At 38.7% G+C, this 12,144-nt stretch overlaps 1 protein-coding gene across 1 annotated transcript in view; it reads right to left on the reverse strand.

Annotated features, from left to right (window-relative positions):
• nrd1a (nardilysin a (N-arginine dibasic convertase)) overlaps positions 1-9,120 on the reverse strand; it is a 34,451-nt gene extending 25,331 nt beyond the window's left edge. The window contains exons 1-7 of the mRNA XM_041270046.1: positions 8,156-9,120; positions 6,516-6,780; positions 5,598-5,679; positions 4,623-4,776; positions 3,205-3,278; positions 2,678-2,773; positions 17-139 (exon numbers count right to left, since the gene is read on the reverse strand). Of these exons, the coding sequence (XP_041125980.1) occupies positions 17-139; positions 2,678-2,773; positions 3,205-3,278; positions 4,623-4,776; positions 5,598-5,679; positions 6,516-6,780; positions 8,156-8,346 (985 nt within the window). The 5' untranslated portion in view covers positions 8,347-9,120. The remainder of the gene's footprint in view (positions 1-16; positions 140-2,677; positions 2,774-3,204; positions 3,279-4,622; positions 4,777-5,597; positions 5,680-6,515; positions 6,781-8,155) is intronic.
• Positions 9,121-12,144: the final 3,024 nt, after the last annotated feature.

A 12,144-nucleotide genomic window follows, 5' to 3' on the forward strand; every position in this document is an offset into this window, starting at 1 on the left:
AGGGAGAGAGCTTTACCTTTAGACTGCACAGCCAGGGTCATGTAGTGGGCAGAGTAGTGCTGCTCCCAGAACTCTCTCAGCCGAGTGTAGATGTCGATGTTCTTCTCCTTTGGCTCGTGTTTCAGAGTCTGTGCATTCCCTGCAAGAACCAAGAGATCAACACACTAAACATGGTTTTGTAATAGTGCTGGTACACAGACCCAGCCAAAACTTGCAGTTTCGTGCATTTTTATTATTTTCAATCAAAACAAAGAAAACAAAAACCTAACTCCACTTTGGAGCACTAACTAAACTTTTCTTCTTGACTCTAAACCATAAATCCGAACAACTAAGTCGCTTACAGGTTTACAACACTTTCTCACACACACACAATACCTCTTCTGGCTGTTTCTCCTGTAGTCTGGCTGCACATAGATGTCTGCAATTATTTATTTCAGAATTTTTTTGCATAACTTTAGAAATGCTAATTCAAAAATAAATAGTAAAGAGCTATCCAAATGCCTTAGGAAGAAAATTAGTTATGGTCATAAAGCTGGAGAAGGATAAAAGATTTCAAAGCATTTGAGTGTCCCAATTTTTTCTATTGTCAACAAGTACAGCACTCAAGGTACTGTCACAACGCTCCCTCGGTCTGGAAGAAAGAAGGTTGTTTCACCAAGAACAAATAGAAGAATTGTGAAGAAGGTTAATAACAATCAGAGACTGACTGCCAAAGGTATTCCAAGTGAACTGGCTGCAACTGGGACTGGGGTTTCCATTTCAACTATAAGTCTTGCATTGCAAGTACTGCATGGTGAAGGTCTAAATAGTCGCAGGCCAAGGAAAAAGCCACTCTTAGGAAAACAGCACAAGGACAATCACTTAAAAAGTTTGCAAAACGGCATTTGAATGATGGACATCAGTTCTGGCCAAAGATTTTATGGCGTGATGAAACAAAAATCGAGCTAAGTCTAGTGAGGCGTACAAAGGAAAGAACATCATACCTACCATCAAGCGTGGAAGTGGTAATATTCTTCTATGGGCTGTTTTTCCTTTAACGGTACTGGAAATTTTACATGGTAAAATGAATTCCATAGCACACCAAAAGATATTGGCCATCATTCTGAAACACTCTGCTACAAAACTTGGTTTAAAAGTGCAACTGGACATTCCAACACGACAACGACAAATCAAAATTTACTTCAGAATGGTTAAAGAAGAATAAAAATCAAGGTTCTGGAATGGCCTAGTCAAAGTCCTGATACAAATCTGATTGAGAATCTTTGTTGAAGAAGGCTGTGCACAAGATAAGTCCTCGGAATCTGAATGAACTGGAACAATTCTGAGTTGAAGAATGGTCAAAAATAACTGAAGAATCATGCCAGAAGCTCATTGACAAATATCCTAATTGTTTAAAAGAGGTTAGTATTGCTAAAGGTGCCTCAACTAGCTATTACATTTAATTTTCCTTGTTAGGGTATGAATACTTTTGAAATAGCATTTTTGGAGTTTTGCAAAGAAATTGTTGAAATAATGTGTCTCTTCTCGACTTGACTATTGCAACTCTCCATGGTGGTCTCTCGGCATACACCATAAACCAATTGCAGCGAGTTCAGAATGCCGTTGCCAGGATCTTTACCAGATGTAAAAAGCGTGAACACATCACCCCCCGTCTTGCTCAGCTGTACTGGCTACTTGTAAAGTTCAGGATTATTTTCAAAACTATCCTGCTCACCTACAATGCCCTCTGACTCTGGCCTGCTTGTTATCCCCAAGCAAAAGTGCACTACACTTGGAGAACGCTTGTTTCGCTTCATGGTTCCCACTCTTTGGAACACTCTCCCAGTTGTGTTGTTGCTACTATATCATGTACTGTGCATGTTTCACTGTATGTCATGTATTATGCATTTCTCTATCTATAAAGTATTATGGAATTTCTTGTTACTGCATCTTGTAAAGCACTTTGTAATAGTGGTCCACTATGAAAGGCACTATATAAAATAGACTGACTGATAGATAATTGCATTTCTTGTAACTTCTTTGCCTCATCTACAAAAAACTTTTGCTGCAAAATTATTTGTTTGAGAAATTTCTAGAAAGTCTAAATTTACATTGGGGTATGTAAACTTTTGACTACAACTGCGTATATATATTTACCCACACACGTTTTAGACATGTTACATAATTCTACTCTGATGCATTATGAGCATCAACAATTTACTCAAAGCCTCCACTAGTGTTTTCTACTATTATAACAACCTTGACTTGCATAAAGAAGGAAAAACAGTGAGTAAAATAGCTTGCGTCACTCGATTTGCAAGGTGTGGTGTACGAAGCATAATCAACAAGTAAAGAGAAACATCATCTGTAATTGACAAACCCAGTACCTGAACACCCAAAAAGTTATTCATATATATTCTATTGCACACACATACACACACACACCACACTACTAATTTTCCAAATGCAAGACTGGCAACATGATCTGCTAACATTACCTGATTGCCCCAAAAAATCAAATCAAACAAAAAATTGCCATCATTACAGCTATAAATTAAAATCTTATTCTGGAAACAGCACCAAAAGGGCAAGTTCGCCTGACTGTTTTGTCAAAGTTAAGCAACTGCTTGTCTGAAAGGCTATTTGTGCTGCTATAAATAAAATAAAATAATAGAGCATTTATAAATAGTATTCTTACCCCAGCAAAACTTGCCCATAGGGTGCCCAGGCTTGGCCAGACTTCCAAAGAGCATCTCCTTCCTATGGCTATCAGATGGTCTGGCAAGCTGGTACTCTGCAGAAAGCAGAAGAATAAACACTGTTTATTACACAGCTGTTCAATATACACTTACAATATTTTCTTTGACTTATTATTTCAGGAATCTCATATTTATTAATGCTTTACACTGGACTGAAGTTGGGAGGGTTGGTGGCTTGCCAGGCAGGTTGAAATCGTGCCTGGGGTATAACTAGATTCCCTTACTCCTAATAAGTGTCTTTGAAATATTGCTGCCTTAGGGGCTCCCGAGTGGCACATCTGGTAAAGGCACTCTGAGTTGAGTGCAGGATGTGCTCTATAGCCTGGAGGTCGCTGGTTCAAGTCCAGGCTGTTCTATTCTATTGCTAACCGTAGACGGGAGCTCCCATGGGGCAGCACACAATTGGCATTACCATTACCAAGAACATTATCTTAGCCTTTAGTCCTTGCAGTATTAAGGCTCTCACCGCTGTCCACTGCCTCCACCTCCCTGCCGATGGCATCCTTGATCATCAGCGGAGAGATGAAAAACTGAGCCCACCTGCAAACACAAAGAAAAACCCTCAAAGTTGTATTAATTTGTTTTATTTATTTATTATTTTTAACAACATTATTATGACCAAACTTGTCATCTTAACATGAGGGTTAATAAAATATTTGAAAATAGGCAGTCAAAAGAAAACCGAATCAAGAAGCATTATTTTGCTTCGGGAGAGAACACAGTACACATGTGTATATATAAGCAAAATGGCAGCACTATGGCTGTTGGGGAGTTAAATTTTAAGGTTATCAACGTCACGGTCCAGAATAATGTGCTGTTTTTTTATGGTACCTTGTGACCATGAATATGTTTTTAATTATGCACAAATATGAACCGCTTTAATACTAGAACTGCCACAACAGTCATTGAAATTACTCTGCATATCTGAAAGTTAAGTGGTTGTCCATTTATGACTTATCCTAAATACATGTATTAAATATCCTGACGGTGTTTAAAAGGCAGGATCATTAAAATAAGGAAGTTATAACCCTGCCAACCTAGAACCACCAAAGCAGTCATTTTGATTGCCTTTTACAATACATGTTTTTATTTTGAATATAACCTACAAATATTATATATATATATATATATATATATATATATATATATATATATATATATATATATATATATATATATATAAAAAACACACACACACACAACCCTGTTGTTATCTCTACTGGACCTGTTAGCCATCAATTCCTTTGTTTTGCACAAGGAATGCACCGGGGAAAATATTAGTAGGAGAGATTTAATCTTGAAGCTCAACCTGGATTCAATGCTGCACAGAGTGACAGATGCAAGAGAAAGCATACTTTCATTTTAAATAAAAAAAAAATGTTTTTACAGTTGTGTATGTAAATATACCTGTTTACACACTAGTTTCTTCTGAAATGTTTATTTTCACAGTTTTTAATTTAAAAATTTTTTTTGCTTTATATGTGGCAACTTAGAAAAAAAACCCTTTTATGTTTAATTGTTCATTTAAATATGCCGTTTCGATGTTGTTTAAAATGTAACCATCATATTGACGGCCTGCGGCGGTTTTTGGTATGAGTATAACCACAGCAGTTCTAGTGTTTTCAGCTTTTTGCTGGGAAAAAAAAACCCAACAAAAAACACAATTTCTGTATTTTTAATGAACATTAAAAACAAATTGCTCAATATAGTACAAACTAAGTAGCAAATTTGTAAATGTCTTTAAAAGGGACAGAATTTTCAGGGTGCGATCACAGACTTAAATATGAAGGGCTGGTTTAAGAGACAGGAGCCGCTGTGGATGCTGAATATAATAACAGTGGAGTGTACGTCTCTGTATTGTCAAATGTGCTCCTACACACACACCTGTCCAGTGCCTCCCTGAAGTATTTCCTCTGCACGTCGAACTGGAACACTGTTCTCTCACAGTCTGTGGAGGCGTTGTCGCTACCGCCATGTTTCTTCAGGAAAGCGTCAAAACCATTCTCAGTCGGGTACTTCTCACTGCCCATGAACACCACTGCAAGAAAAGCACACCAGACCCCTTTACAACGGCTTCAAAACAAGGCTTCTTTCTCTATTCTGTCACCTCCTGAACAGAAGATTCACGATTCTCCTCCACTACTAAATTTTAACAACGTATGCTCCAGTCAGATTTTCTTACTTGTCTGTAAAGGACTGAATTAACATAATAATTTTAAAAAAAATCTATAAATGTACTTGTTCTGTACAGATCCAAATCTTTCAAGTCAACAAAACTGATTTTTAAACATGCATCTAATTGCTTCAGTGGTTTCCGATTCATTTCTTTGCTTTAGAAGGAAGAACCAAGTTCTTGAATGTACTAGATGCCAGGGTAGCCCTGACTTCAAACCTTTTCAAAATGTGACTGTACTGTAACTTGAGCTGGCAAAAATGGAACTCTAATGGCCATTTAACCCAACTAAATAAGGATACATTTATAATTAACAAAATGCATAGGTTAGGCTAAATATTTATATTTCACTTCGAATCTGATTAGGTGTGCAAAAAAAATACTAACTGAAAAACGATGTAGTTTAATTTATAGATTTAAAACTTGATACGATTATACAACAAACAATTATTTTAAAACAAAAGATATTCCGCAGCCCTGCTTGATGCCATTCCTGAACCTGTCTCCTACAGCTTCATCCATCAGTTTTATAAGCACATTACCATATACAAAAATATGCTAACAAATAGAAAGAAAAAAAGATTTTTGATGAAAGATCTTAAAAATTGCACAGAGCAGATCGGAGCTCAGATTTTTAAATGAAGTGATTATTTTAAATAAATAAATACATAAATAAACAAACTTACTGTGTTCAAGAAAATGTGCTAGCCCCGGCAGGTCATCTGGATCACTGAAACCTCCGATTCCAACACAGAGGGCAGCTGCGGACTGAATTAACATATCAGCATTAGAGATGCCACATGCCCTACACAAATTGAGAAGTCTAGAACATGTATCATCTGCAATAACTAATTTTTCAGTACATCACTAAACATTTAATTGTATGGATTTTCTAAATCTTGATTTATCATGCACTGTTGACCCACAAACAGGCATGGACAGACAGCGGACGATCTGGAAGCAGGCATCATAAACAGAAAGTGTGCATACCAAAAGAGTTAATGGAATGCATTGCGTTTGTATTTACGTAGAGTGTCTGGGGCTGTTGATTTGACTGTGGGTGGTTATTATTCATGAAAAAAAAATTCTAGTCCCTAGATGTTACCTCTGCTTCACTAGGATAATCCAGAACAGTTCCTTTCAGAAAACAAAAAACGTACACAGAGGGGTCTTTGTATTCTGGACAAAAAAAACAAAACGTCCTTCTATTAAGAATGCTAGTGAAATATGACAAAGAATACTGAAATGATTCCGTTTAAAGCTTTCCAATGTTTTTACGTATTTAATTATGCTGTGTACATGTATGGTACAGTAGACTGTAATGAAAAGAAATAGCATTAAACACCACTGTATTCAATATAATATCTACTACCTGCTACAGCAAAACGGCATATTTGTTGACTCAACAGTTGTGTGTTTTTAATACTTCTTTTGCCAGGTTATTGGTGAACTCCTGAGAAAGTCAACTTCACATACTGACACTACTTTTATTTGGTGCCTTTAAAGAGATATTAAAAGAACACATTAATCTGTACATTAGCCTTTTGGTCTCTCGAACAGATAGATGACAATTTGTTTTAACAACTGGGTGTGGGTTATTTAACCTGTTTTTCAGAACAGCTCTTTTTCTTCTTCACATCACTCTCATCCTCCAGCTCTTCAAAGTCACTATCCTGCTCATCCTCTTCGTGCTCCGACTCTTCTTCAGTTCCCTCCCCAGAGTCACCGTCCTCTTCCGCTGCATCCTCCTCCCCGCTGCCGTCTTCCTCAGAGTCGTCCTCTTCTTCCTCAGAGTCTGACTGCTTCCCGTCTGTGCCACTCAAATCTGAGATCAGGAGAGCTTGCAGGCCGTTGTCCAATTTAATATACCTGGATCACACAGAGCAGAGTGGGACTGTAGCTTACATTTACAAAATAAAATAAGAGATAAATAAATACATCTGCAGTGCTTTCCAGTGCATATAAAACAGAACATTTTGGAAATGTAATGTACAAAAAGTGGCCTTTCACGTTTGTAGTGTACATGAACTATGTTTACATGCACAAGGAATTGATCCTTTCGTAATAGATTCTTTTGAATCCGAAAACAAAATGTGCAGAAAACTCAAAAAGGGTTCTGAGGAATAAATGCTTCGGAACCTTCTGCACTTCAATCTGATTAAATCCACAACCAGATTCTTTGGCACAAGTTACACAACATACTATAATCTATATTACATGGAGGCTCTTTGTCTGGCCTCCAACTGTTTCTGTATGTCATACATTTAACATACATGAAGAAAACTGCTTGTCAAATTGTGATGGAAGGACATTCTTTAGCTAAAACGACTATCAAAATCTGGAGGTCAGTCTCTGTTTATATGTTTTTATTTGTCTAAAGAGCTGCTAATAGCGATGAACTGAACTGCCCTGTCCACTGAAGTAGTTGTTTTAGCCTGCATGTCAAATGGAAATGTGGAATTAAAAGACCATTTGGATACACCATACATAACATCTTGCATCGATTTGGCTCATCATTCATGTGTATAGAAAGTGAGTGTGTTAGTTTAAATTGATAAGAGCAAAATGTGACAACCAAAAACACTGTTTGAGTTTCCTGTAATGTAAGCATAACTGCTATATTTATGGTGTTACTAGCAGATGTATACAACTTTATGCCAACTTCACTTCAAGGAGCTAAAATCACACAAACGTAACTTGAACCTATGCTATCATAAATTCTGACTCCAAGTTACTCTTCTGCTTCATTCAGCAGTGGGGATTTGGTATCTTTTTTATAAATATTTCAATAGAACCTTTCAGGGTAACTACGTCTATGAAAAAAAGACGTAATTACTGTAATAATAAAATGATTTCAAAACATCAATTTACATTGTAATGTAAACATCAATCTCTTTCATACTTTCACCTGAAGAGACCTTGGAGGTCTTGAAAGCTTGTGAATAATTATTATTTAGTTAGTCCATTAAAAGGTATCACTTCTCCTTCTCTTCGTCTATCATCTCTGGACTAATACGGCTACCATTTCATCTACCCAAAACACCATAAGTAATTGATCAGACAAACAACAACATATACACCGCAGACGTTATCCCTGCTCTCAATTAAAATCATGATGACAGGTTTGTCAATAATTGACGTCTGAACATGGCAATTGTTTAGCAAACCAGAGGCACAAAACGACATTTTCAACAAAATGTAACCACATGTCGGCACATCTTTCTGAAGGTCGGTGGCTTATTACCTGTAATGTTTGGGATCACTTGGCGATTTGACAATCTCAGAGTCACCAGGGTTTTCGCCGCCACCTCTGTCCCCACTCGCCCCTTCGTCTCTCAATTCAGCCGGGGGCTGCGCTGGATCATCGTTGCTCTCGAGTTGTGATGGCTGCGCGGACTCAGCGCAGGCGCCCATGTATTTGTTGGTCACGGGCATGCTGCTGGGTCGGACCCGAGCCGGGATAGGGATTAAGCACGCTGCTCAACGCAAACCCTAACTAGTTTGTGACGTGCTAACTTGTATGGTGACGTTTAACTGGTAATTGTTTTGTTATCTATGGTAATTGAACTAGTAAAAAGTACTGAATGTGCAGCTAGCACAGAGCCTCACTCGTGAAACGAAGGCAAATCACCAATGAAACGGTTAAGTGATGAATTTACCTTTAAAAGCAGGTTGAACAAGTCCGGGTCAATAGTACAGCTCAAAATGTGTTTAGTCTGAGATGGTGCCCTATTTTAAACTTGCCCACAGAGGCAATACGATTGAAAAAAATATATATTATCTCTAGATAATTTTCCTTATAAAGTTTGCTACAGCGTTAATTTTAAACTTTATTAAGATTTTTTTAAAACAGACCAACCAAAAAAGCGTATACATGCATAAACATATATTTCATTTAAATAGCAGTGCAGCTATGTACTATTTAGAAACACTATTTACCAGCATCCCGAACACAGGCCACCCGTAAAACCAAGGGTATCGGAACTAACCCTACCTCGACAGGGCCGCATGAACCTGTGATAACGGACGTTAACGTGGTTAAAATAAATTATTTCATGCCCAGCGGTTTAAAAAATAATTTAAATTAATTCCTTTCTATCGCCAAAAGCCTTGTGTTTAAAAAGTATACCAGATGTCGATTTTCCTGCTCCAGCGAAAACACTGTCATCCAAGCCACCAGCTCATCCTAACTTGCTGATTGCACAAGTCCGGCCCGAAACGGAGGATCTCCCTCACTCATTGGAGCTGCGAGCAGTCATGGGCCAGCTGATTGGGCTATTGCTGCTGTCACTCCAGTGGAGTCAGGGAGGGGAGGTTGTAGGTTGGAGTGCAGCACAAAAACATGTGCTGATCTCGTTTTAGTTTGATTTTGTGATTTGTTAGAGTTGTGCTTTTTAAAGTGGGACAGGGCGAAATAATATACCGGTAAAAGATAGGGATTACCTTGCCTAATACAAATATCACCCTACAAATACATTCGACACAGTTCCACGCCCAGTTCTGTTTCATACTCGGTGCTGCTGGACAGGTCAAGTTGCCTGCAGCCAGGTTTTGTTGATATGCAGTGCTCAGCCACACCCGCCTGTTTGAGAGGAGTATTGCTGCAGCAGGAAAGCTCACACAGAGTAGTGCTGCGTGCTCAACTCGTAATTGACGTCATCAATCAATCTTTATTTTATATAGCGCCTTTCATAGTGCACCACCATCACAAAGCGTTTACAAGATGCAGTAACAGCAGGAAAATCCATATAGGTTAAATACAGAGAAATGCATAATACATGATACAGTAAAAAAACAAAAAAAAAGCATAATACATTAAATACAGTGGAAAGTGCATAATGCATGATAGTAGTAGAATATATGAAATAGTACATTAAATACAGTGGAAATAGCATAATATATGATAGTAGCATAATATGTGAGTTAGTAGCAGCAGCACAACAGCTAATAGCAGATATCAGGCTTAAAGAGCATGGAAAGCAAGAGAGAACAGGTGGGTCTTGAGAGTTGATTTAAAACGAGCGACGGTGGGAGCATTACACACCAAAGCTGGGAGAGAGTTCCAAAGAGTCGGAGCCTTGAAGCTAAACGAACGTTCTCCAAGTGTGGTGCACTTTTGCCTGGGGATAACAAGCAGGCCGGAATCGGAGGACCTCAGCTTGAGGGCAGGGACATAGTGAGTCAGCAGGTTGAGGAGGTACTCTGGACCTGTGTGAAGAAGGGCATTGTAGGTGAGCAGGAGAGTTTTGAAACTAGTCCTGAACTTTACAGGTAGCCAGTGCAGCTGGGCAAGACAGGGGGTGATGTGATCAAATTTTTTTACATCTGGAAAGGATCCTTCAGCAGCATTCTGGACTAGCTGCAGTCGGTTTATGGTGCGTGCCGGGAGACCACCATATAGAGAGTTGCAGTATTTGAGTCGAGAGGAGACAAATGCATGACAAAGTATCTCCACATCCGGGAGGGAAAGGTAGGGACGGACTTTGGAGATGTTTCGAAGACAGTAGAAGGAAGATTTGACCACAGAGGAGATATGGGCATCAAAGGAGAGGTTGCTGTCAAGAAGTACAACAAGGCTTCATACTGTGGGGGAAGGTAGCAGCAGACAGTTTCTGAGGTTCAGGGAAGCTATATTTCGATTCTTGTTGAGTTTTAGATCCTACTAGAAGTTCAGATTTGCTAGTGTTCAGCTGAAGAAAATTGGCAGACATCCAGGCCTCGATGTCTTGAAATCAAGCCAAGAGCCGGACCATGACAGAGAGGCTTCCAGGGTCGAGTTTTAAGTAGAGCAAGGTGTCGTCAGCATAGGAGTGAAACATGAGGCTGTGTTGGTGGATGAGGTGACCCAAGGGAAGCATGTAGATAGTGAAGAGAAGGGGCCCAAGAACAGGTCCTTGGGGGACTCCACAAGTGACTGGGTTTGCAACACCACTGCGTCCAGCAGAGAAAACAGACTGCATGGGTCTGGATAAGTAAGAGGACATACAGGAGAGACAGGTTCCAGAGATCCCAGCATACTTCTGAAGGCGGTCATGAAGAATACCATACTCCATGGTGTCAAAAGCAGCTGATAGGTCAAGGAGGACAAGCACAGAGCAAGCACCAGCATCAGCATTGAGCAGATCATTCACAATCTGGAGCAGAGCAGTTTCAGTACTGTGAAGCGGCCGAAAACCAGACTGTACAGATTCAAGCAGATTGTTGTCCGTGAGATGTTTCATCAGCTGACTGGCTGCAGCCCTTTTGAGAGTTTTTGAGAGAAAAGGGAGACTGGAGATGGGACGGAAAATTATATGCTACAGCCTGATCACATGATAAGGGTGATAAATATAGGTACTAAAACAAAGTTTATTTCATAACAATAACCTAACCCTAAACCTAAGGCTTGGGGGTTATTGGCTGCAACTTTAAATACACAGAACAATAGCCTAATCCTAAACCTAAGGATCGTGGGGTATTATGGTCACATGGTAGGGGTGTTGAGGGTGAATGAAGCACTACGTAAATTACAAGTTGCGCACGCAGCACTACTGTGAGCTACCCTGTGTGAGCTACGCTGTGCGAGCCTTCATTCTTATCCTTCGTATCCTTCTGTGTTATCACTAGTCATCATTGGTAATAACTAACTAAAATACCTCTTATTAAAGAAAACACCTTTCTTTTCTATCCAGCAGATGGTGCCATATACTGATTAAGCAGATGCTGTATGGCAAATGTTTCAGGTCTGGACTGGAATAATTGCTTTATTCTCTACCGTCAGAAATTACTTTATTGACAATGCTATTTGTTTATATTTCCCAGAGGTAGTTTATGCAAAAGGGAAAAGGGCAAAATAGATCTTACATTTGGCATTCATATATTACAAAGTACTCCAACATATATGATGTACCTGCTGCTGCAGGAGTGGTGGCTGTTTTGTTCACAGAGTGGCCAGAAAACTTGTTAGTTTGCAGAGAAAACTAGTAAGCCAACAGCACATGGTTTCTAGTGAAGCAGCGAGCACAGAATGCTAAATCTTGGAAGAATATACAGTAGAAAGCATTCACTCGGAAATCATATTCAATTGAACAATATTATGAGACACCACAGCTTTATAGTTATGAAGCACCTTTATAGTATATATATATATATATATATATATATATATATATATATATATATATATATAATATATATATATATATATATATATATATTTAAATATATATATATAACTATATATAAAATATACAG

This window comes from Polyodon spathula, chromosome 14, assembly GCF_017654505.1.
Source record: "Polyodon spathula isolate WHYD16114869_AA chromosome 14, ASM1765450v1, whole genome shotgun sequence".
Taxonomy (NCBI): Eukaryota; Metazoa; Chordata; class Actinopteri; order Acipenseriformes; family Polyodontidae; genus Polyodon; species Polyodon spathula.